We start from the raw sequence: 25,557 nt of genomic DNA, 5'->3' as shown, positions 1-25,557 counted from the left end.
GACTTGGTGGTTACAAGACAGGAAATGGGTTGTCCAACCATAGAAAGAGGCTTAGTCCAACGTCCGAACACAGAGGACTTGGTGTATTTCTAGCAAGGGTTTTAGGGGAACTTGAAAATGAAATCTGCTGAGCCCCCTCAGGGCCTCTGAAACAGGTGTGGCACCCTTGCCTGGTGCACGTGTTTCTTGTGGATATACTTGCTATGCCCATGAAGCAAGCAGGCAGCACAATAGCACAGGGACCCCCTGGGTCTGGCTGGCTCACTAAGGGGCCCTGGGAACACATAGGAGTGGCCCCTGGGCTCCCGGGGCATCCTGGTGCCCTGCTTTGCTGAACGTCCTGTGTCTCAACTTGTAATGGGCTTCACCAGGTGCAGGCAGGCCCCAAAGCTGCCAGGTGGAGCTGTTCTTTGGGAACAGCGCCCGCCGAGGTCTCCTGGTACAATGGCTTTTTGGGAAAAATGCTTGGCACAGTTACGCTGGCTCTCAAAACAACAACACTGATGTTGAAACCTGCCCATCTCGCTTGATACTGATCTGTTTCGTTGGGGCATGAAAGGAAGGAAGGGTAAGTTCTCTGAGATCAGAGGCCATTTTGGCAGCCACTAAGCACGAGAGCATGACTGGTGGCCTCAGTCTGCTAGATGACAGCGTCTCCTGAGAGAATGGAGACCCCTCAGCACTCCTCACACATACTGTCTGTGGGCTATAACTCCCTGTCCCATGAAAAACTCCAGGCCATGTTCAGCCCATGGTACAGCCATGGTATCCAAGGGCTTGGATTCCAGTTGAGCTATCAGGGTGATAATGGTAACCTTGAACTTTGCCTATAAGAACTAAGTGCTGAAGTTGGGTCCTTACCAGGTGGGTCTTGGCTTTACCATTTTTCATCCAGACAATGGCACAATGCGGAAACCCAGGGGCTACTTCTTGTATTTCTTGGATAAAGACAAAGCAAAAATAACCAGCCAGCTCCTGCACAGAACTCCAGGGCACACAAGACTTTGCAAAAACTGCTAAGAACAGACATGTTTGGGGGCATGTAGGGCATGCAGGCTTAATCCCTTTCTCAGAGACCTATAGGAGTGGTTACAGACCCAGGGAGAGCCAGCAACTATTACAGACCAGAGAATCTGAATGGAAGTGTTATGGGCATGTCTAGAGGCACCGGATTAATTAACTGTTCAGGAGCACCCTGTGTCTGTCTGGGTCTAGATTGACTTGCCTGGCAGCAAATGACTCATGTGGTTAGGATCAGCCTGCAGTCTCACCTACGCTGGGCCGAGCTCAGCCCTGGGTTCAGATGTGTTTCACTTTGCCTGGGTATCCTCAGAGGTGTGGGAAGGGTTTAAGCCTAGAATTCAGATTCCTTTCTATGGCTTTCTCTTTTCTGGCATCTCCCCTTACTTCCCAGAATGCCCGGCTGCTGTGAGCTTTTCCCCTGGCTCTGTGTACCAGGAAGAAATGTTTTCATCAATGTTTCATTTTCAGCTGTTGTAGCACGACTAGCTGCTCCCAGGACCAGGCAATAGGAAACAGGAAGCTGCTCCCTCCCTTGCTGCTTTCTGAGTTTGGGCTTCTCCTGGAGTCCACCTACTTTTGTTCTCTTCTCACAGGCCCCAGGCAGTTGACAATAGATCCAGGGCTTCTAGCTGTTGTGTTGGTTAGGAGCAGGGCTCCCTGTCTCACTCCACAGTGGACCAGCCCTGAGCCCTTCCACACCAAGCCTGGTCCTGGGACACCTGTGGTTCCAGGCAGATCCCTTCTCAGCTGAGGAGCAGAAATGCCTCTGCCTAGGGGCATCAGACCCTTGCTAGGAGATTTGAGGAACGACACACCTTCTACTTTTGTGTCCATGAGAGTGCATCTGTTTCAGTAAAGCAAGTAACAGAGTAAACAATATGCTTGGGGAAAAGACATGGACTATGCTAGGATTTCAGTTGAGATAATACAAACCTTCTAGACATACCACACATACCGGATGCTGCTGAGAAGCCCAAAGGTTTTTCTTCTGTGTTAAAGAGGAGATGGAGTTAGTATCTGATAGTATTTTGCTTGCCAAGGTATTGAACCCCACCTTCTTTCTGCCTCCTTCCTGCTCTGACTTCCCTCAGCATCTAAGAAGGAAATCCCATGGCTTCCTGAAAATAAGACCTAGCCAGAAAATAGCCTTGAAAACTTGAGATCAAAGATCCAGTCCCAGTCAGCCTTGCCTCACTGCCATCACTGTTCACTTGCTCAGTGGCTCCTCTGTAAGGCAGGTCAGGCAAGGACAGGCTGATTGGGGCTGTCATCTTTGACCTCTAGATTTTAAGGCTGATTGTTTTGTGGCTAGGTCTTATTTTGGGGGAAACAGGGTGGCACCTGGCCAAGTATCTGTGAGAGTTTGGCCTAACAAGCACCACAGTCAAGGCAAGTTCATTTCCTGGGCCCTGACTCTGGGACCTTGTGCAGCCTCCCCGGGCCATGTATCCAGCTTGGTCACCCAAGAACAACTGGGAAGCTCCATCTCCCCTCCTGAAAGAAAGAAAGTGCAAGTTCTCAGTCCGGCAGAAGTGTGTGCTGGCTCCTGAGCAAGAGCAATGGGAAGTTCAGGCTGAGGGGTTGTTTCCAAGAGCTCATGACCTTGAAGCTCAGGACAAGAGTGGCAGGTAATCCAGCAGCTCCCAGGGACACCAGCACACTCCATCAAGGGCAGGAACCCAGCTGGGCCCCACAGTGTCTCAGCAACACCCCCCCCCCCCGAGTCCGGGTAAACATGACTGACAGACATAGTTTCTTTCCTTCCTTGCCCATGACTCCCAAGTCGGGTAGGGTGGACACCTTGTCTTCTAGAACAACAGCCAACTCATTGACTAACTCAGCCTATGCCTCCATGGGACAGGGCCATGTCTAGTAGACTCAGGGAACTCTGCCCCCCAGCCCTGCGCTCCTCTGGCTGGCCTGGAGTTGCCCTGTCCCTCCATGGACACCGGGGATCCACACCCAGGGGCACTTCGTTGCTTCCTCGTTCAGCCATGTTTTTCCGTGGCTGCTCCGCCCCCTCCATCCCCCTTTCCCAGCAGCGCCTGGTTCCTTTGGGTGAATGACCTCCCCCCTTAGGTACAGGAGTAGAGGGACTGTCCATTGCCGTGCTTGAGCAACCCAGGGCAGCCAGGGAAGTTGGACTCTGGAGTGAATGGTGGTGAAGAATTAAAAATGACATTCCAGTTGGTAGCTATTCATTAACATCTTTAACGAGAGGACTCAATACTCTCTGATGCCAATTCCTGTAGTTACTGTGGCTCTTGCCCTGGGTCCTGGCTGTTTGCCAGTTCGGAGCTGCTGATCCTGCCCTTTCTGTGAGCCACCAGGAATTTCATCACTGGAGTCCCTTTTCCTCTACTGCAGAGAAACTGGTCTCTCTTGATGGCCAAGACCCCTGACTGACACAGATTTCACCTTTGCTTATTATTTATGTACTATGCATGTACAGACATTTTTTAAAATGCATAATAAACGTTAATCCATTAATCCTAACAATAATCTAATGAGCTGCTTCTCCTTCTAGGATCTCCCTTACAGGGATGACACCAGAGCCGAGAGAGGATAAGTAACAGGTCCAAGGAACACAGCCAGCATGTGGACAGCTGTGTACGTGGAGTGACCTCAGAGTCTGCCCGTGGTGCCGCCCAGGGCCTGTCCAATTGCGTCACGCTGAGAGGCCTCTGCATCATTTGCATTTAAGGCAGATGGAATTTGGGGTGGGGCAGAGGGATTCTTTTGAAAGCCTGGTGGGTTCAGGGCCATCTGGAGTTCAAAGCTGTCATGTGCATCTACCTTAGCAGCCAGTCCCATTTGGAGTTTCAGGGCTCTGGTTGGCCTAAGAGACCATCTAAGCTTAGATTCAGTCTTCTCTGGAGTTCTGCCATTCTTAAAATCAGGACCCAAGACAGGTGCACACTGCTGTCTGCCTTCCAGCTGCAGACATGTGGGTTTCTGCTTTAGGCAGGTGCTCGATAGTTCTAAACTGGTCATTTACTTTTATTAATACATTAGTAGCACTCAACGATAGTCACCAAACCCACAGTTCTTATACATAGTTACTGTTTCTCTCTTCAATTGCCCTAGCTACTCTACCTTTTTGCCTGTAGCTCATCTGGTTTTCTGCAGGTGAAAATTTGGCATCCAGGGACGATTGATAATCTACCTAACATCAGGGACCCAACTTCAGAATCACATCCTTAGAGTTTGCTTTCTAGGGCCATGATTTTAGGGTGCATTCCTTAGAAGCAGATCAGAGATGAAATCTCTTAAGCTGGTTATTTATTGCTAGTTCTCTCAGGAGAAGGGTAAAGGGAAGCAACATAATATGGTGGTATTTCCTTGTCTCCTTTTTGCCTAGTTTTTATTTCTTCTGTCCTAACTCCAAGTGATTCAGAAAGTCTTCAGGGATGGTGGAATTAGTAGACAACACCCACTGCATTTGGAGGTGGGATGACCTGGCCAGAAAAGATTGTTCCAGGACACCAAGAATATCTTCTGCACCAGTCAACTGTTCTCATCTGTTTCCTGAATAACAAACACTTCCCTGATGTTCTTCTCAAATTCAGCCTCCAGTCTGAGTCCCATTTGGCCAAACTCATGGTACTGGAAACAAAATAATAAAGACAAAATAGTGATGTTGATTATCAGTGTCGCCAAGCAATTATCTCATGATAATTGAGAATGATCATCACTCTCTCTTAGCTACTCTGAGTTCACTAAACAGGTTAAACTTGAAAACTCACACAGCTAAGAGTGAATTTTGTACCCCCACAAGCATATTTCTAGTTAACTGGACAGAAATGTGAAGTCATTATCACAGTTAGGGACCTTTACTTATTTGGCTTTGGTTATTTCGATGAGCACCGGAAAAGTAATCTGGTCTTTGTATCAACTCAGATAGAGGAAGTGCATAAGGTGAGATCGATGATGTTTTCCTTCCTCGTCACCTCTGTTCCTCTCTGGTGACCCTGGTTAACTATGTGGTCCATGCACAGGTGACAGACCTGGAGTTTGGGATGTCTATAGTAGGACATGGGGACGGGGACTACGCTCTCTCCTGTGGGTGCTCAGGAGCAGGAAGGACTTGGCTGTTCTCCACATGCCCCTGCCGGAGGGGAGAGGACTGAGCTCTTGAGGGCCTTTCTGGTTATAATGATATCTTCCGACTCACTGTTTCTTAAGTCTTAAACTGAAAACACCATTCGCTTCCAGAACCTTTGCTGTGCAGGTTTGTTCCAGGTAGATAAGAGAAACCAGACTTTCCAGGTACCAGGCACGGAGACCCAGTGAAAAGAAACTGATTTGGAAGCGGAGACAGAAAGCTGCTTACCTTGTACGAGGTCCTGCGGTTCTGGAAAATGAGGCTCATGTCCTGCACAAACCCTTCCACTTGGGCGTAATTCTTCTTATTTAACTTTCCCTTATCTTGTCCAACCACATGAGTTCCTTTGGAACTTCAGAAGTCTCCTTAACCTGAAGACAAAAATACCAATGGGAGGGCTAAGCTCCATGCTTACCTTCTATAGATTCCCATAGAATCCAACAGAAATGCAAAACAAGAGCACAGATCCTGCACTTGTACCCCCAGGAGATGAAGCTCAAACCCCACAAGTGTCCATCAGAGTCACACAGCATCATGGCAGCCCATGATTGTGGTTCATTGCTGTTACTTATGCAATAATGATATGGAATTTTGGCAAAAAAGGAGCTCTCAGAACAGCAGTAGACTTTCAAGAGGAGAAACTCACATTTTTGCAAGAGAAAGGGACTGTCGGTGAAAAGCAGGTTGGAAAGGAGCCCATATGCAATCCTAGACAGAATCCCAACTCAGCTCATCTTCTGGAAGTTTCCCCAAACATGTAGCTCTTGGAAACAAACATGTACTAGCTTGTTATTTTTTTTTCTCCTGCAAGCAGGTTTTGTTGTGATACCAACATGACAGAAGCATGGCTTGGAAGAGCAGGCTCCCTTTGAGTACCATTTCCCTGACCCAGGGCCCGTTTGTGCTTTTTAGAAGAGAAGGGAAAGGAGAAGACTTAAGGTTCCCAATGACTCACCAACTGTTCCTCAGCCTGCATCTGCCTCTCCAGGATCTCAGATTCCTGATAACACTGTTGGCTTCTGAAGGACTCCATCCTGCAGAAGATGCAACTCCACAGGTTGCTGAGAAGTTGGATGTAAGGTGAGCAAAGGTCAAGATCCCTGGAATCAGCTGCCACTGCCCTCTTTTCAGGAATGGCTGATGGGCTCAGCTGTGGGGAAGGAGGGACTTCCAGAGTGTCCAAGACCCCTACGTGTGACCTTGAGCTGCCAGCATCCCTCTCATCAATGGGGGCAGCAGGTGGTCAGTCCTTAGAAATGGAGTCATGGTGAGTAGCAAACCCTCTTTTCCCCATCAGAAGTGCTGGGAACAAACGTGAGTAGCCCAGCAGTAGGACACTCGGCTTTAACCCCTGGGGATCTTGGGCCTCTATCAGCCCATGGAAACCTGGTGTAATGTGGGAATCAGTCATGCTTTCTTCTTTCTTGAATAAGCACAGAACAAAAACAACTGATGTTTCCCATTCTCAATCCCTTGGACAGGAGTCCTTGCTGCAAAACTTTGTACAGGGAAAAGGCCCCAGTCACCAGCCTTCACATCCCAAAGGAGATGTCTCTGATAGCACAAAGGACACGAACTACCTGCCGCCAGCATCATCAAACTGCTTTCTGGATCATACTGCTGTATCTCAGTCCCTAAGAACACCCGGAGGTTTCCCCAAATGTGTGTGGCTCTTGGAAACAGACGTGATGGCTGGGTTGTTTTTTTTCTTCCTCTATTGAGACACAGACAGGAACTCTACAGGAGGAGTGTGCACAGCAGGAGGAAGGACCCCTAGGAGAAGAGAGAGGTGATATCACGCACCTCTCAGCTTCCACAGGTGGGAGGTGACAGTAGTCATGGAAGGCTCTGGAGCAAGTGTTGCAGCAGAACAGTGTCCCCCCATCCCTGCACACCTCACATTCATTTGAGTTCCTCAGCTAGAAGATAAAACGACATCCACATCACCGGGATCAGTAAGACTCCACAAGGCTTACACTGTAGGAATCCAGAACCATGGGCTTTGCATGAGCCTGCATGGACACACACATACACTCCTTCTGGGGTGTTAAGGGTCACCATGGAGCAGAGATTTAAGAACAAGACATTCAGGCCTGGGCCTGTGGCAGTGCCTCTTGGGTACAAATAACCAGGCGGTGCAAGGCAGGGTAGAGCTCTTTAGCTCAGGGATCCTGTGGCAGGACCCCAGGACTCAGCTTGTCAGGTGTGGAGGTGCCATCTCTCATGTCCAGGGTGTGTAGGCATAGCGAGTGCCCGGGGTTGAAGACCAAGTCCCCACCCTTGTTTCCTGGGACCATTAAAGAGTTGGAGCTTTACTTTCAAAAGAATGGAGAAGTGCCCCCAAATCAACAAACAGGAGATTCCTCACCGCTCTCAATATGTAGGGTCTTTAGCCAAATTTAATTTTCATCTGGAGAGGACAAAGTTTGACAGGATTTACATCCAAGTGTTGTGTCCTGTTCATTCAGACAGAGTTTATAGAGCAAATAAAGAGACCAATCCATGTCCACTCCATGACACACAAATACACGTGTATCCACAAAGAGGAACTGGTGTGTGGCAGAGTTCACTGCTGTGTGAGGGAAACGTGGTAGATAAGGCTGAAATGAAACCTCAGTGTTCTATGCTAACTGGACATCTGGTAAAAGTGGAAGCCCCCCCCACCCCAGGGCCGGGGATTTAGCCCAGTGGTTCTGTCGCCTGCCTTGCAAGCACAAGGACCCGGGTTCGATCCTCGGTACCAAAAAAAAAAAAAAAAAAGTGGAAGGCCCTAGACTGGCTTACCCATACATTTCCCTTCTTGCTCTGTTCCTTCGGGTAAAGTCCCCTAACTGGATACTTCTTGTCCAGGGGATTATGTGCAACTTCTACTTATCCTTGAAGAGCAGGTTTCAATTCCCTGCCAGCCACAGAAATAGTCAAACTAGAGTCAATCACAACCTCCTCAGGAGCCAGTGTGTGCCTGCCTGCCCAGCCCCAGTTTGTTCTGTTCTCCCCTGTGGGGCTGGGGTGTGTGTGATGGCTCAGGGCTAGCAGTGTATGTGACTAACAAACTACTGTCAGTCACATCTGTCCAAGTGTCAGAGGTCATGTGTTTGACCATCCATCCCTGAAACTCTAGGGTGGGAATCCTTCCCTTACTGTCAGAATTAAGAGGAAAACAGGAAGCAGGGTTGGTTGGGTTTTCCTGTGATAATCAGAATTACCACGTAAATCAGAAAATATATCAGTGATGTGTGTGCAGGAACACGGGCTCTCCTGGCCCTATCTTCTGTGAAAGAATGGAAACCATTTGAGAACTGAGTAGTAGTAGCTCTGCTCCCACATAGAAACACCCTGCCTCCCCTAGGGTTAGTGGAGGAATCCCTGCCTTTCTATGGCATCTGAAGAGAGATTGGCCTGGGAACCGACTTGCCGATTGATGAGTAGCAGGCAGAGGAGAAAAGCAGGTGGAAGCAAGGATGACGGGGTCAACCTGTCTCTACCATGGACCATTGCTGTCTCCTCAAATGGCATCTGGCTTGTGCCATTGTTCCCTCTGTTTACGCCATCAGCTTCATGGCCATACCACCGTCCTTTCCAAACTTTAAAGGATAGAATTCCACAGTTTTCTTATTCTTGGCCTGGATCACCAAAATCACTCTCAAAGCTGCAGTTGTGCCTTTATGTCCTCAGTTCCTAGTATCTCTTCTACTCACATGCACACTCCTATGTTCACCTGTATCTCCTCCCAGGCTCCAGAAGCCCAACTCAAACTCATCCTGTCAAAATTTAGCTTCTCCTCCTGCCCCAACCTGAAGTCCCCAAGATGTGCTTTCTTGGTGCTTCTATTTAATAAAACATGCACCATCCAACACAAACCTGAGAATCCAGCCTGGTCCTACCCTTTCTCTCAACTCCCAAATCCAGCCCATCCCCAGGCCTATGATTTTTAATTTCTAAGCTTCTTTTAGCATTCACTTTGTTCCAGCAAGATCCACTTGACACAAGGATGCTGAGATCCTAATGAACAGTTCCACTTCAATTAATTAATTTAACAAAACAGTCTGAAGGTCTGTATTTTACCTAGGCTAATGACACACAAAGATCAGAAATGTTTTTAAGGGCTAATGGACCAAAGTAATTGGGAACACATCTATGTTATTTCTGAGTGTGAAAAGTAATCAAAGACGAGAAGACAATAATTAGTCATCATTTTTGAGAATTATTTTGGGCTTCGGGGTAAAAATACTTTTAAGTGAATTGAGATCTTGGTCATTTATTTTGCTTTTAAAAAATGGGCATAGTACGGGCTCCCAGAAACTTTTGCCAAAGGATCCCACTCAATACCACGCGGGATTTTTAAGCACAACCCCAACTGGAGAAGGTGACTGCTGGGCAGGGCCATTTTTCCTTCCATCAGCACAGGCACTCATGGGTACCATCATTGCTGTCAAGAAAGTTCCAGAAAAAATAAAGAAATAGCAAAGGTAACAAGTGATTAAGAATCTTGCATCTTTAATCTTTTAGTAAGAGATTTGAATTAGCCCAAATGCCCATTAAAATCAGTACTGGTCTGGGTTGGGGCATAGGCATCAGTATTCTTCTTTAAGCAACCTCTATGCATCCTCTATGAATCATCTGGGGACTTTAAAAGTCACAATGTCCAAGTCACTCTCCAGACTGATTAGATCAGAATCTCCGCCATGGTAGGATCCAGGTAACTATAGTTTGCAAAGCTCTTTGAGTGATTCTAGTGTGTGGCTGAATTGAGAACTAGCCTGAGCCAGGTCTGCTTATTAAGGCATGGAGAAGTGTTCTCGTTGGCCTTAAGATCTGCTCCAGGGAAGATTATTAAGAGAGGAGGACACCTTTCCTGGATAGTTCCCATCTCCTCCCTGCAGACTCTTGGCTGTGGGCTGTGACCTAACTCTATGTGTTGACATCCATCCCCCACGAGCCACACAAACACTGGACTCCAGGGCTGCTTGGACTATTGAAGTCTTCCTCAGTAGAACAAGGGTGAACCCCGTGGCGGGTGTGATCTAAATCTTGTTGGGGGATTTCTTGGGAGGAAAGTGTATGCAGAACTCCTCAATGTTCCTGCCTCTGCTGGTTATCATACATCAGTGTTCCCACATGGAACTTTCTGAGTGCTGCCCCCGCAGTGTGTGCACAGGTGACCTGCCTAAAATGTCCACCTGATTGCCATAAAAGGAACCAAGGCATGATCTAGCTGCTGACAGAGGGGGCCATCCGTGATTTTGGCAGACCCCAAAGTGGCCAGCCACACTGTGAGCAGAGATTCCACAGGGTGTGTGGGATCAGAATGGGATGCACATCGTCCAGCCCCACCCAAGCAGCTTGAGGGAAAGTGTCCTGTGGCTCGCTAAGGGGTGATGGTTTGGCTCCCTTCATACTGGGCCTGGGGGCATCATGAAGGCTCCACTTTCTCTGCAGGACTAAGGACAAGGTGCCCACCTTGAACTTGCCAGCAGGGCCTGGCCTGTTCTTTCTGGCTGATGCTTAAGACCACCTTGAGCTCTACTTGCTCCAGGGAGCAAATATTGAGGGCTTTTCTTTTCCATCCCCACTGCTTCTTTAAAGTGCCGTTTTCCTCTCAAATTTGCTGCTTACCCATCATCTGCAGGCCGGCTCTGCCCATGCCCACTTCAAGCTCTGTCTCTAGAGATCCAATGGTATAGAGCTCTGCCTCCAACACTTGCTTCTGAGGGGAAACGAGAGCATGGAATGTTTCCACTGAAACAGACAAAGGATGCTTTCAGTGGAGATGCCTAACCCTGGACAAATGCACCCGGCTTGGGTGCACAGCTGGTGTCCCCTGCTCATCACACAGCGATGTGCTACACCTCAGAGTGAGATTGCTTCAGGGAAAAGCAGTGGTAACACAGTTGAGGTGCCCAGGAAAAGGCTGGGCTCTTACAGGTTAGAGCCGGCAGTCAGTACTTACATAAGGGTCCACTGGGGCATTGAGGTAAGAATCTAGTGTTCTCTGCTGAAAGAGACAAAGGTTGAGTGACAATATTGAATGTGGTATTGCATCAATCACATATTTGATCGCTTCTTTAAGGGGTTTATGGCGTAGCCCTTTTTGTTTTGTTTCAAATCTGCTTTTATAAGCCTGTGTACTTATAAGAGAATTAAAAACTATTAAATTATGTATCAATGAGTTCTAGTGCCAGTTCCATTCCCTGCCCCTTGGATGCAGGGTGAATCTTTGTGAACCCCTACAGGGAGTCTGGCCTTCCTTACCAGGCTGAGCTGGAGAAACTCTACTCATTCTCCTACTTGGAAGGCCCCCAGGCAGTTTTCCTTGAATTAGGAAGTGTCACCCTCTGGGAGCAGCATCAGTGGGAATCAGGCTGGGACCGCATCCTCCAAGGCCCCAAGTGGGCACAAGGTCCCGGATCTTGGAGGCCTTGCAAGGGGAGAAGATCTCCCTGCCTAGGAGCACAGCCCTGAAGATAAGGGCGTCCAGGGTCCCAGGCTACCTTCTTCCTGAAGATAGGCACCTTCCCACTCTGTCCCGAAGCCCTAGAGCTTGCCGTCTATTAGTCATTCTCCCAGGTAAGACAAGGAGGACACGATCCTGGGGTCTGTTGTCTTGGCCTCCTTTGCAGGGCATTGCCAAGCCCATCGCCGGGCCCTTAGTAGTTGCTTTGCAGTTGTTTGCTGGATGGCTACACAAGCGCATGACAAATGAGCACAGTTCTCACTCAGGAAAAGAGATTTCTTAGCTGCCAATAAGTGACCATGGGCTTCTATATCTTACTATTTATTCTAGAGCACCTTAGCTAGCACCAGCAGGATTAACAGGAAACCTATGAGCAGGGAATCTGCCAACAGCAGCGCCTGGCACATGGTGCAGAGAGTGACCCAAGCACCAAGGCCAAGGAGCTGGGGAAGCAAGAACCTTTGGAGAGGCCCCCTGAGAACGAGGTTGTCCCACCTCTAGAGCTGTGATCCCATAGGGAGCAGAGGGAGGGTGCTGGGACGAAAGGGTGAGAGGTGGCTGACTCAGTTTATCAGTCCAGACTGAGTCACCTTTAGCTCTCTGGAGCTGGGTGGACATGTTTGGTCTTAATGAATGCATCAAATAATGTCTCTTTATGCAGAAAACACAGGAGAATTTAGTCACTAAGATTCTAGTCATGAATCCAGCAGAGGAGGCAGTGCCAGATTCCAACTTTGTGATGATTTCATGATATGGTAGAGATACTGATGGTTACATATGCCAGAGATTAGGGAAATGGAAGCTCTTTCATCTCTGTCCTTCACCAGGTTCTCTCTTATACCCAGCCTCAGAGAGGCCATGGACGGCATCAACAGTCTCACCACCATCTCTGGAGCTCACACAAATGGACATCACTGGCTCACAAATCCCACAGACCACTTCCACAAAGGGAAAATTCACCTTTAGCAATGGCAGTGAGGTCTGCACAGTCCCTCCATGTTAGCAGTTCAGTGGTCAGTTTTGTGTTACTGTAACAAAATACCTGAGGCTGGGTTACTATTGAAAAGAGGTTCATTTAGCTCACAGTTCTAGGCCCCATGTCTGATGGTGGACTTTTTGCTGGCAGAGTCCCAACGTGACACATGTAGGAGACAGAGCAAACACGCATCTGTATCCTCTGGTTTCCCCCTCTTATAAAGCCAACCCTGGTAAATTTATCTAAACCTAATCACCTCCCAAAACCCCACCAATAAACACTATAGCTGAATTAATTTTCCATCCTTTTAGCCCTCACAATGGGAGTTGAATTTCAATACACGCACCCTTGGGAACACAATCAAAACCACATCAAAACCATTGCAGGTGCCTTGAAGGGTACTTCAGCCCCTAATCACCATATCCTCAAGTGCATCGTAAAGGAAAAAAATTCCCTGAAAAACTCTGTGTATGAATGCCTGTTTGTAGTGGAGGAAACATAATAAAGATAGGGGAAGAATCAGTTTTTCATTATTTGCTTTCTTGGCTGACATACATTCCAAGGGGAATGTTACACTAGGCCATCTGCAGTGACTATAGGTCTAGGAAAACTTCTGCTCCATTCTTATTTCATTAAAGATAGAACCCAAAATAAAATGCTAAAAAACAACCAGTGCTTAAGTTGAGGTTGCAAAGACAGTGGTCATTAAATACATGGTTTTGTGCACTTCAAAATTGTGCTTGCTTTTCCAATTCCAACCCCATCTTTTATATTTAATTTTAAGACACTAGAGCATTCAGATCTTTTTACTAACACATGCATATGAGGTCAATACTATCTTACTATTTTTAAGGATTTTTCCCACCTCAATCTCATATGTTTTAATGGTGGAAAAAGTCTTGGTCTCTTGTGTTGTGTAGTGCACCTACAACAGCACCATGCTATAAAATCAAATTTTGAGATGCTGAATCAGCCCGCTGTAGACAGGCAGGTCTGCACACGCCCTACCAAGGTTCCAAGTCACATGGAACATGCAGAATCAGCCTGTGCCCTGGCAACAATCCACTGGACCTCCACCCCTGCTCCTCTGTACAGCCACCTGGTTCCACACTACAAAGATGCAGAGGACATCGGACCACCAGACAAAGGTACTGAGTCCTGCTGCTCCCGGCCCAGAGGTAGGGGCTTCTGAGCCGCCATCCCACTGCTCCTGGTCCAGAGGAAGGGGATTCCCAGCCACCATCCCTCCTGCTGCTCCCAGCCCAGAGGATAGGGCTTTTGGGCCACCTTCTGTCCTGCTGCTCCTGGCCCAGAGGAAGGGGCTTCCGGGCCACCATCCCTCCCACTGCTCCTGGCCCAGAGGTAGGGGCTGCTGACCCACCATCCCACTGCTCCTGGACCAGAGGAAGGGGCTTCCCGGCCACCATCCCTCCTGCTGCTCCCAGCCCACGGGAAAGGGCTTTTGGGTCACTATCCCTACTGCTGCTCCTGGCCCCTGTCCCACCACTCCCAGCTCAGAGGAGGTAATCCATGCAGGTGCCAACAGCCCCCACCCCAGTTGAAATGAGAAAACACATAAATAAGTCTCAAAAACAGACTTCCAGATCACCTACAGCAACCTCAAAGGGAATTGAGATGGAACACTCTGATTCTCAACCACCTGGACCCACTGAACTGGCAACAAAAGGGGATCTGGAAAAAATGAAATCAGAAATAATTTCTCAGATAACAGGAGAAATTGTGCTCCTAGTGCAAGACATGATTAATAAATCTAGAGAGGAGCTCAGGAATATGATGGAATCCCAACATAGGAAACAAATGGAATCCATAAAACAGATGTAAATAGATTTCCAGGACATGAAAAACTCCACTGAAAGTCTACACAGCAGAATGAGCCAATGTGAGGACAGGATTTCAGATATAGAAGATAAGATTGCAATTAGTGACCAGGAAAAGAAAAATTGCTTCAAAATTATAAAGGAACATGAGAAATCAATCCAGCAGCTGCTAGATGATGCAAAGAAGAATAACATAAGACTGATTGGGCTCAATGAAGAAACAGGAGAGAGTGCAGATGACATAAAAAAAACTGTTCACAGAAATAATGGCAGAAAACTTCCCAAGCAGGGGAAAAGAGCTTGACATACAGATAAGTGAGGCATATAGGACTCCAACTAGCCTTGATCAAAAAAAATCTACACAAAGGCATATAACTGTTAAGATTCCAGAAACACAACAGAAGAACAAAGTTCTACAAGCAGTCAGAGAAAGAAACAAATCACATACAAAGGACAGCTCATCAGAATCACAGCAGATTTCTCAACACAAACCCTCAAGGCAAGAAGAGCTTGGAGTGACATATTCCAAGCCCTAAAAGAAAACAGCCTCCAACCCAGATTGACGTACCCTGTAAAACTATCTTTCCAAATGGATGGAGAAATAAGATACTTTCATGACAAAGAGCACCTTAGGAACTTCGTGAATACCAAACCAGCACTCCAAAGAATTTTACACAATATCCTAGGAACAGATATTGAGGATCACAACCCCAGGAAGCAAAGCAGAATGAACCCATCTGGCATGACAAGAAATTAAATGGAAAGGGGGAGAACCCAACAAAAAGAGAAAGTCATGGCAATGACAAGTCAATATGTTTCAGTTATAACCATCAATGTTAATGGTCTCAATTCACCAATCAAAAGAAATAGATGGGCAGAATGGGTCAAGAAGCAAAATCCAACAATATGCTGCATACAAGAAACACACTTCATTCAAAAGGAAACTCATAGACTGAAAGTTAAAGGGTGGTGGAAAACAATACTGCATGCGACAGGAACCCGAAAAAAAGCAGGAGTAGCTATCCTCTTTGTAGATCAAGTAGATTTCAAACCAACACTGATTAAGAGAGATGAAGAAGGACACTACATCCTTGTAAAGGGAAGAATCTAAGAGGAAGAGATGACAATCATAAATATCTATGCACCAAACACTAGTGTGCCCAACTATATAAAACAAATACTAACAGACATGAAAAGTCATATATGCACTAATACAATTGCAGTGGGGGACCTCAACACCCCACTGTCACAAATAGATAGCTCAACTAGACAAAAAATAAGTAATGAAATACTAGAACTCAATCGAACTCTTGAACAAATGAATTTAAGAGATGTTTACAAAGTCTTCCACCCCACAAAATCAGAATACACATTCTTCTCAGCTGCACATGGGTCCTTCTCCAAAATAGACCACCTACTCACACACAGAACATGTTTAAGTAAGTGCAAAGGAATTGAAGTTATCCCCTGTATATTATCAGACCACAGTGTGATGACATTGGAGATCCATAGCAAAAGAAACTCAAAAAAATTTCATAAACATGTGGAAATTGAACAACACACTTCTGAATAACCAATGGGTCATAGAGGAAATTAAAGAAGAAATCAGACAGTTCCTTCAATTAAAAGACAATGACAATACAACATATCGCAATCTATGGGACACAATGAAAGCAGTCTTACGAGGGAAATTCACAGCAGTGAATATGCATATTAGGAAAACAGAATGAGTCCAATTAAACAACCTGATGGTGAACCTCAAGTTTCTAGAAAAAGAAGACCAGGACAACCCCAGAGCTCATACAAGGGAAGAAATTATAAAGATCAGAGGAGAAATCAATGCAATGGAGACTAAGAGAACAATACAAAAAATCAATGAAGCCAAGAGTTGGTTCTTTGAAAGAATCAACAAAATTGATAAACCCTTAGCCAACCTTGTCAGAAAAAGGAAAGAAAAGGCCCAAATCCATGCAATTAGGAATGAAAAGAGTGAAATTACAACAGACCCAGCAGAAATCCAGAGGATCATCAATACCTACTTCCAGAACCTATATGCCAATAAGATGGACAACAGAGAAGAAATGGACAGATTCCTACATACATGTGAATTACCAAAGCTGAATGAAGAAGACCTAAAAATTCTGAACAACCCAATATCAACCAATGAAATTGAAAACATAATTAAAAACTTATCGACTAAGAAAAGCCCAAGCCCTGATGGCTTCACTGCTGAATTCTACAAGACATTTAGAGAGGAACTGCTGCCACTACTGTTTAAACTCTTCAATGAAATTGAAAGGGAAGCAATACTCCCAAATTCATTCCTGGAAGCAAGCATCACCTTGATCCCCAAAGCAGAGAAAGACCTAACCGAAAAGGAGAAATATAGGCCAATCTCACTAATGAACATAGATGCAAAAATCCTTAATAAGATAATGGCAAACAGAATGCAGAAGATCTTCAAGAAGATCATACACCCTGATCAAGTGGGATTCATCCCTGGGATGCAGGGATGGTTCAATATACGAAAATCAATTAATGTAATACACTATATCAATAGAGCCAAGGACAAAAACCATATGATTATCTCCATAGACACAGAAAAAGCATTTGACAAAATCCAACATGCATTTATGATAAAAACCCTACAAAAAATTGGAATAGACGGTCTCTACCTCAAACTGATAGAAGCCATCTATGAAAAACTAACAGTTAATATCATACTAAGTGGTCAAAAACTGAAATCCTTCACACTCAAATCAGGAACAAGACAAGGATGTCCACTATCACCACTCTTGTTCAATATACTTCTGGAAACATTAGCCATGGCAATTAGACAAGAGAAAGAAATAAAAGGAATAAAGATAGCTAATGAAGAAGTCAAATTGTCATTATTTGCAGACGACATGATACTCTATATAGAAGACCCCAAGAACTCCACCAAAAGTCTTCTAGACTTAATAACCAAATTCAGTCAAGTAGCTGGTTACAAGGTCAACACACAAAAGTCAATAGCTTTCCTCTACACCAATGACAGACTCACTGAGAGAGAAATAGGGCAAATAATTCCTTTCCCAATAGCATCCAAAAAACTGATATACCTAGGAATCAACCTAACGAAAGAAATCCAAGACCTCTTCTCTGAAAACTATGGCACTCTGAAAAGAGAGATTGAAGATGATATCAGAAAATGAACAGACATCCCCTGCTCCTGGGTAGGAAGGATTAATATAGTGAAAATGGCCATACTTCCAAAACTGCTATATAGATTTAATGCAATTCCAATTGAGATCCCAGCAGCATACTTCATGGGCCTTGAGAAAACAATCCAAAAATTCGTTTGGGACAAGAAGAGACCCAGAATAGCAAAAGCAATTCTAGGTAGCAGAGACATGGCAGGGGGTATCACAATCCCCAACCTGCAGCTATACTACAAAGCTACTGTGATAAAAACAGCATGGTACTGGCAAAGAAACAGACCTGAGGACCAGTGGAACAGATTAGAAGATGCAGAAACAATGCCAGACATACTCAGCCATCTCATCTTCGATAAAGGAGCCAGACACCCTCACTGGAGGAAAGATAGCCTCTTTAATAAATGGTGCTGGAAAAATTGGGCTTCAACTTGCCAAAGATTAAAACTAGACCTGTATCTCTCACCATGCACTAAACTAAAATCAAAATGGATTAAAGATCTAAATATTAAAACAGAAACACTAAGCTGACTGGAAGAGAGGTTGGGTAGAACTCTCGAAGACATTGGCATAGGAAAAGATTTAATGAAGAAAACCTCAGTTTCACATGAACTAGCACAAAGAATCAACAAGTGGGATCTCTTCATATTAAAAAGCTTTTGCAAGGCTGAGGATTTAGCTCAGTGGTTCTGCCACCTGCCTCGCAAGTGGAAGTATCCGAGTTCAATCCCTGGTACCAAAAAAAAAAAAAGCTTTTGCACAGCAATAGAAACCACCAAGAGCGTGAAGAGACAAAACATAATGTGGGAAAAAATTTTTACCAGTTGTTCCTTAGATAAAGGTCTACTATCTAGAATATATAAAGAATTTTAAAAATCAGATCTCCCAAATTTAAAGATCCAACCCAAAAATGGGCATCTGAAAATGAACAGACATTTCTCAGACAAAGAAGTAAAAGCAGCAAATAGACATTTCTCAGACAAAGAAGTAAAAGCAGCAAATAAACATATGAAAAAATGCTCAACATCACTGGTCTTTTGAGAGATGCAAATGAAAACAACACTGAGATTCCACCTCACCCCAGAAAGAATATCTGCTATCACAAAATCAACCAGTAACAAATGCTGGTGGGGATGTAGGGGAAAAGGAACCCTGCTCCACTGTTGGTGGAAGTGCAGACTGGTGCAACCACTGTGGAAATCAGTACGGAGATACCTCAAAGAACTAGGACTGGAAGTCCTATTTGACCCAGCTGTCCCCCTGCTGGGGATCTTCCTCAAAGATTTAAAAGAATCATACCACAGTGATATATGTGCACCCATGTTCATAGCGGCACAATTTGTGATAGCTAAAACTTGGAAATAGTCCAATTGTGGTTCAACTGGAGACTGGATAAAGAAGATGTGTGTGTGTGTGTGTGTGTGTGTGTGTGTGTGTGTTTTAAAATAAAATGGAGTACTAGCCGGGGATTTAGCTCGGTGGTTTCACCTCCTGCTGCATAAGCACAAGGACCCAAGTTTGATCCCCAGTACCAAAAATACATAAATAAATAAAATGGAGTACTACTCAGCCATCAAGAATGAGAAATTAGAGACATTTATAGCTAAATAGATGCACACTGAGGCAATACTCTCAAGTGAAGTAAATAGGACACACGTGTGGAAACACTGAATAGTTTCTCTGGTGTGAGACACTGAAAGTGTAAATAAGGACTAAATGTATAATGGCTCATGTGAAACAGGAAGAGAAGGTGCAAAAGGGAGGGGGAAGTGGGAGGGTAGGAGAAAGGAAAGGGAAAGGAATTAATATGGGAAAGGAAAAAATGGAAACAAACTCTTTGTAAATGGGAGGTGGGGTGGTAGAGGGGTTGAAGGGAGGGCGGAGGAATGTGGAAAAAATGAGAATCAAGATGCAGCATGTAAAGATACAAATCTCCAATGATGAATGTCATTATATTGTATACCTAAATTGTACAAATAAAATTAATTTTAAAAAATAAGAAAACTACTGAAGTGGTGGAAATGGGTCCCCAGGAGGCATAGCAATCATTCTGCTTCTTCTCATTTCCTCCCCTGCCCAGTGGAATCACCAGGCATTGGAAGGCCATCCACCAGGTGTGGCTCTCCAACGGGTTCTGCTCTCCTTCTCTGCCACCCAAGATGCCAGCAGAACTCTGGGAGACCAGGACATGGCTCCTGAGGCACTTAAGCTCTGGCCACTACCCTGGACGGTCCAGTAAATACAGAGTTCTTTCTGTCTTTCTCTCGGCCTCTGTTTGGTTACAGCTTTTCTGAGTCTGGTGGGTATATTGGAGTTATCTCGCATTAAACCTGTTTAGGCCAAGTATTTTTAGGGAGAAAAAGGGAAGACATTGAAGTCTACTCTGGCCCTTGGAGCCCTTGGCACTGGGAAATGTAGAGCTTAAGTCCAGCCAATTCTTAATATGGCACTTCTGTGTGTCACCCTGAAGTAGTGTGGCTAAGCAAGATAAGATTCAGCTATGATTGTGTTCCAGGCTGTAATACTCATTTCATAGCATGGAAACCCTCAATAAATATTACAGTGGTCAGAATTTAATTTAAAGATATTTTAAAATATTTGTTAGGGTCAGTACTAAACTCTCGAAGTAAGTGTGACACGGATGCCGATTTCCTCCTCTCAAAATTTCAGTAGAAACCCCAACATTTGGGAACAGTTCAAAATATGCCAGTCTGCCCTGAATGAAGGAGGTACCCAATACACAGGGGTTTTGGTGGAAAAACCGGAAAACTCCCAAGTAACTAGGCTGAGAGGATCCCACTAGTTCCAAGCACCATAAAGGAGGTGCGCCAGATGCCCAGGAGGCCAGGCAAGATGCTGGTGGGACTGGTTCTGCCAATGTTCACCCTCTACTGCTCTGCTGAAGCCACAGGAGAGAGGCAACATTTGTTCTGAGAGCAGGCAACTGTGGTTCCTGATGCCTCCTCTTCCTTTGCAGAGGGATTGTGAAGACATCTCGTTTCCAGTGTCATTGCACAGCTGCACAGCTGTGTCTACACTCTTCTCTTCTCCTCCTCTGCCCCAGTCGAGGATGGGCCCCAACCAGCAGCCACTGGGTAGAGGTAGAGCCCCTACCCAAGAGAAGACTTGACCCCGCCTACCCCATTTCACATGTCGGGGAGGGGAGCAAAGACTGAAGTTTTAATAGTTGGTCAGCAAGGGCTTTCAGCTCCTGAACTGAGATTATTACTGTTAAAGGGGAACTGAAAAACTGCAGGGCTGCCCGAGACAGGCAAGAGCTCATCTGGGGGAATGAAAGGCAATGAGAGAATAAACTTGCTTTATGCTTACAATTCACAGGTGCGGCCATTTAATAACCCAACATGTAAGGTAAAGGAATTTCTGTAAAAACCAGATACAATTCAAAGGGGAAAATGTTAGGTCCCAGCCAGCTAAGATCTAGGGTGTAAATACATTCACAACTTTGGCTCAAAATGGGTTTGCCTTTTACATTTCACTGTTCTCGGCTTAGCTAGTAAAAAATTTAAGGAGGATCTAGATCTCTCCAAGCCTTAGTAAAATCTGAAATGAAGTGCAGGGCAAAGGGAGAGTGTCTCATACTGGGTCTTTCCCTAAACTTGGCAAGACCTCGCAGATTCGTTTTCCCTGGAGACCACCTGGCCGTCAGCTGAGGCGCCAGCTCCACAGAGACCCGGGGAAAGGGAGAGGTACGAAAAACATCAGCTGACAGGTGGGAAGGGAGGCAGGAGCAGGGTCCTGGGTTTAATTCCTGATCCCTTTCTCCACACACTCAGGCCAGAAAGTTACTGGCCAGGATTCCCAAGCAGGTATCCAGGGCATCTTCTACTTTTAGCAGGGCAAATTTTAAAATTGCATGTATGACTTCACTGTTCTTGGGGACAAAATCTCTCAGAATTTGTCTACACACACACAGATTTCAAGGAAAATATTATAATGCTTCAGTCCAAATAATCTGTTATTTTGAAAATATCCATTCACAAGATGGATGCAGCTACTTTTGCTTCCTTTCAAAACAAAAAATGTACACATCCACCCATGGGGCAGCCATGTGACTGTCAAGAATATAAGATATGTAGTTTGGTGAAAATTAAGAATATTAATAGGCCCTTAAAATTTTCCTGCAGAAATCTACTGATTTAAAGTTGACAGTCATTTGGAAAATGAGATTGACCCTTCATTGGCTAGGATAAAGAAATTTCTTAGATCATTACTAAAATAAGAATTTAAGGGTCTGATTATAATTTATATATAAATATATGTGCATATTACAGAAATTCAGAAAGTAAAATTGTATCAAAATACAATGTGGAGGGCCAGGGATTTAGCTCAGTGGTTCTGGTGCCTGCCTTGAAAGTGTAAGGTCCCGAGTTTGATCACTGGTACCAAAAAACAAACAAAAAAACTACATATGTAAATATAAACATTGTAACCAATTGTAACCATAAACACTGTCCAAATGTAAGCAATGCATATATTTTCATGGATGAACCACCATGGGCTTTTCTATATATCCATACCTATGTCTCAGTATAGACAGATGGATAGGTACTTATGCACATATCTAGATTTAGAGATGTAGAAATATATACTTTCAGAAATATATATGTTTATACATATGCATTATTTTATGACATACACAGAGCCTGTTTTCTTCATTTAATCTCCTTTGCAACACATTTCCAAATAATAGGAATTTACGAGCTAGGAAAGAAAGCTACATACTGACAGTGGAATGGCTCCCCATTAACTCTGGCCCATTTGCCTCTGGATTTTCTTTTTTCTTTTTTTTTTTTTGGTACCGGGGATTGCCTCTGGATTTTCATATGCATGAGAAGTAAGCCATTTTGAGAAGCCATTGTATTTTTAGACTCCTCTCTGGAAACATCTTAACCTATGTCCTGCCCTATACAGTGGCCATGACAGCCCTGCCCCTCAGCTCCAGCCAGGACCAGCAGAGCCTTTGTGAACTCAGCAGCTACCTTTGCCCACTTACCTTTTGGATGTATGTTTTGTGGCTTTCTCTTTTTTATTCTTAGCAGTTATGCCCTTTCTTTTTTCCTGCCAACCAAAGAGAATGAAGTGAATCAGTCAGAGCTATAAATGGAATTCTCCGAGTCTTATGTTAGCTCTGTGGAAGTATGGTTTCAAGCTTTGGTCCACAGGAGCGGAGCGCCCCAAGCTGCTTTGCCCCGTCTGTCTCCCAAGACCCATCAGGCCTCTGAGCCACTCTGGGGGCTGTTGTGGTGCTCGGCACTGCTGACTCTGTTTCAGATTGTGGATCAGCTGACTCTGGTCACCCCACGGGGACCTCAGACACTCGCTTGTGAGAAGAGGAGATGACGGGAAAGAGATGGAGTTCCAGCCACCATGTGCTGCACGCAGGGTTTGTGGCAGTGGAGACTAAGAATCCAGGCATAGAGGAGGGAACACCCCAGACCTAGGAGGTACAGGGGAGAGAGGGTATCTGTCTCTCAGAATTAGCCCAGGCCTTGCCCAGAAGGAGAAGGCCCTGGCATGGCTCTCCCACCATGGAGGATGCTGACAGAGCCACCTGCTTGGTATGGAAGGGTAGATCACCTAGGCTGTGCTCAGTAAGTACCCACTCCCCATGGAAGGACGAGACCCAGTTTAGCAAGCTGGGAACTTGGGTTGTGGAAGGCCAGGCCACACTGGAGGCATTGCCCACCTTCTCTTGGACTGATGCTTGCGTCCCCTGGGGGAGCTCCACATCCACGAATGCCTCTTTTCCAGAGATACCAAGTGTGCCCTTGGGACTGGGCATCTTTCGTCAGCTTGGCCTCCCTCCTGGAAACACAACGGCCTCATCAGAGACTTAAGGCAGTTGCAGTTTAAGAAATCAGTTAAAGACTACAGGAGACAAATCAGATGTGCTGGCAGTCTACTTGTAAGACTGGGCATAGGGTTTCTCAGGTGCCACACAGGCCTGTTCTCAAAGAAGGAAAAAAGAAAATGGGGAAATCTTCCTCTTTCCAAAGCCAGGAAGTGTTCTCTACTTTTTGAAAACTAATTTTATTGGTACTCTTTAGATAAATATAATGATCACATTCATCATAGGGAATTTGTACCTATACATGATATATCTTGCTTCTTCTTTTTTCCCCATTCCCTTCAACCCTTCTACCCTTCCTTATTTACAAAAGCTGTTTTCATCTTTTTCCCATCTATTTTTTTTCTTTTCCCTTCATTCTTTCCCTTCCCTTATCCCCTTACCATTTTAACACTTTCTTCCTACTTTCCAATATCTCTCAACTATTTTGGTCCTGATGGATAAAGAAAGGCAGTTTTTATATACAATGGAGTACTACTCTGCCACAAAGAAGGACAAACCTGAGGGATTTTTAGGTAAATAGATGCACCTTGAAATCATACTTTTAAGTGAAATAAATTGGACACATATGTTTAAATATCACATTGTTTTTCTTGTGTGAAAATGCACTCTACATTTAAATGCTTATAATATAAGATTAGATTGGACCCATCCAGCTAATACAAGATAATTTTCCAATCTCAGGGTCCCTAGTTTGATCATATCTATAAGGTTACTTTTGCCATATAACATAACAGATTATAGGTTCCAAGGATTCAGGCTTGGGCATCTTTAGGAGACAATCATTCTGACTACCAATATTATAAATAACAGCAGCAGCAACAACAACAACTATGGCATTAAAAACCTTATCTGTGACATCACAAGCAAGCATATTCTCAGTTATTCTTACTTTTTTTCCTCTTGGGTTTTCCTAAAGTAAGATTGTTTCCCATATCTGCAGTATCTAGAAAATGACAAGTGGAAGCGAGGAAACGGAAATTAACAAATAAAAGGTACAAATCTTATGACAGCTCATACCACAGAAGGCTTAAATTTATAAGGCTTAAAGTTTGGGTGATCATTCCTTTCTTCCTTTTAAAGGAATCCAAAAACCTACTGAACTGAGAACTAGGAGTCCTGGATAGGCCCTGGGTCTTCTTTATTTTCTCAGTGGGACATTGAAAGACACTTTTCTGTATCTACATACTTCAGTTTCTGTGGTGATAGAAACAGCTGTCCTACCCTGTTTAGGTCTTAAGATTTTTGTATGGATTAAATAATATTTTATGTGCAAAATGTTATACAAAAATCCTTCTGTAAATCAGTAACAGGCTAGAGGATTCAGTCAAGAATGTTACTAGATTAAGAATACTTGATCTGAATGAAGTCTTTACTCCTGAAAACCAGTTTTCTGTTGACAGACATCTTTCTAATGTTGTGGCAAAATGATACTATTATTCACTAGCAGAAGAACACATGGTTTTTTCTGGTTCTTGGAAAGACTGGTTGTGACTTAATGCACCAATTTGGCAAACAAAATAACTACAAAATTTTTTTTTTTTTTGGTGCTGGGGATTGGACTCAGTGAGCTAAATTCTCAGGTCCTTTTTACTCTGAGACAGGGTCTCACTAATTCACTATGATACAGAAAAGTTTTAGATAACGTAATAGATTGAATATTAAGGTAGTTGTAGAAGCAAAATAAGTAATGTATTCTTTTAAGATTTGCTTTCCCTGTAACTCCTTGTTTAAGGTGAAGATTATCTGACTCTAACCAGTAACTTCATTAACCTAACAAAGTTACCAGGCCAGGGTGAATTTACAATGTATTTGGCCTATCTTGTGTCTCTGAATTGTAAATAGGAACTGGAATTGTATTTACGTATCAAAGACCACTAGGGATAAGATAATGGCTAAAAAGGATATAAAAAGGGAAATGCTGAACAAAGCGGGCACAGATATTGACCAGGCTGGTTTCTGGCATTCCTGTCCGCTCATGAGAAGAAATTTTATTATTTTATCTGAATTCTGTGTCTCTGTGTATTTCTTTCTGAGATTTCCACAACAACTACATTGCCCAGGCTAAGTTCCAACGTGTGTTCCGCCTGTCTGCACC

The 25,557-nt window shown here is 44.6% G+C and overlaps 1 protein-coding gene and 1 long non-coding RNA gene across 2 annotated transcripts in view; both read right to left on the bottom strand.

Annotated features, from left to right (window-relative positions):
- Positions 1–4,302: 4,302 nt before the first annotated feature.
- LOC101725789 (nuclear body protein SP140-like protein) overlaps positions 4,303–25,557 on the bottom strand; it is a 44,771-nt gene continuing 23,516 nt past the window's right edge. Inside the window, 7 exon segments of the mRNA XM_087209311.1 lie at positions 4,303–4,629; positions 5,357–5,445; positions 5,448–5,499; positions 6,084–6,189; positions 6,932–7,047; positions 7,312–7,415; positions 10,745–10,867. Coding sequence (XP_087065437.1) covers positions 4,531–4,629; positions 5,357–5,445; positions 5,448–5,499; positions 6,084–6,189; positions 6,932–7,047; positions 7,312–7,415; positions 10,745–10,867 — 689 coding nt within the window. The 3' untranslated portion in view covers positions 4,303–4,530.
- Positions 22,592–24,407, bottom strand: LOC147828556 (uncharacterized). Its single transcript, XR_015450565.1, has 3 exons — positions 24,352–24,407; positions 23,298–23,416; positions 22,592–22,669 (listed from the first exon to the last, which is right to left on the bottom strand). It is a non-coding gene; the product is annotated as an uncharacterized LOC147828556 (long non-coding RNA).

This window comes from Heterocephalus glaber, unplaced genomic scaffold (assembly GCF_053883595.1).
Source record: "Heterocephalus glaber isolate CG9 unplaced genomic scaffold, H.glaber_assembly_v1.0 deba00001004, whole genome shotgun sequence".
Lineage (NCBI taxonomy): Eukaryota > Metazoa > Chordata > Mammalia > Rodentia > Bathyergidae > Heterocephalus > Heterocephalus glaber.
This window is presented reverse-complemented; position numbering and strand designations above follow the sequence as displayed.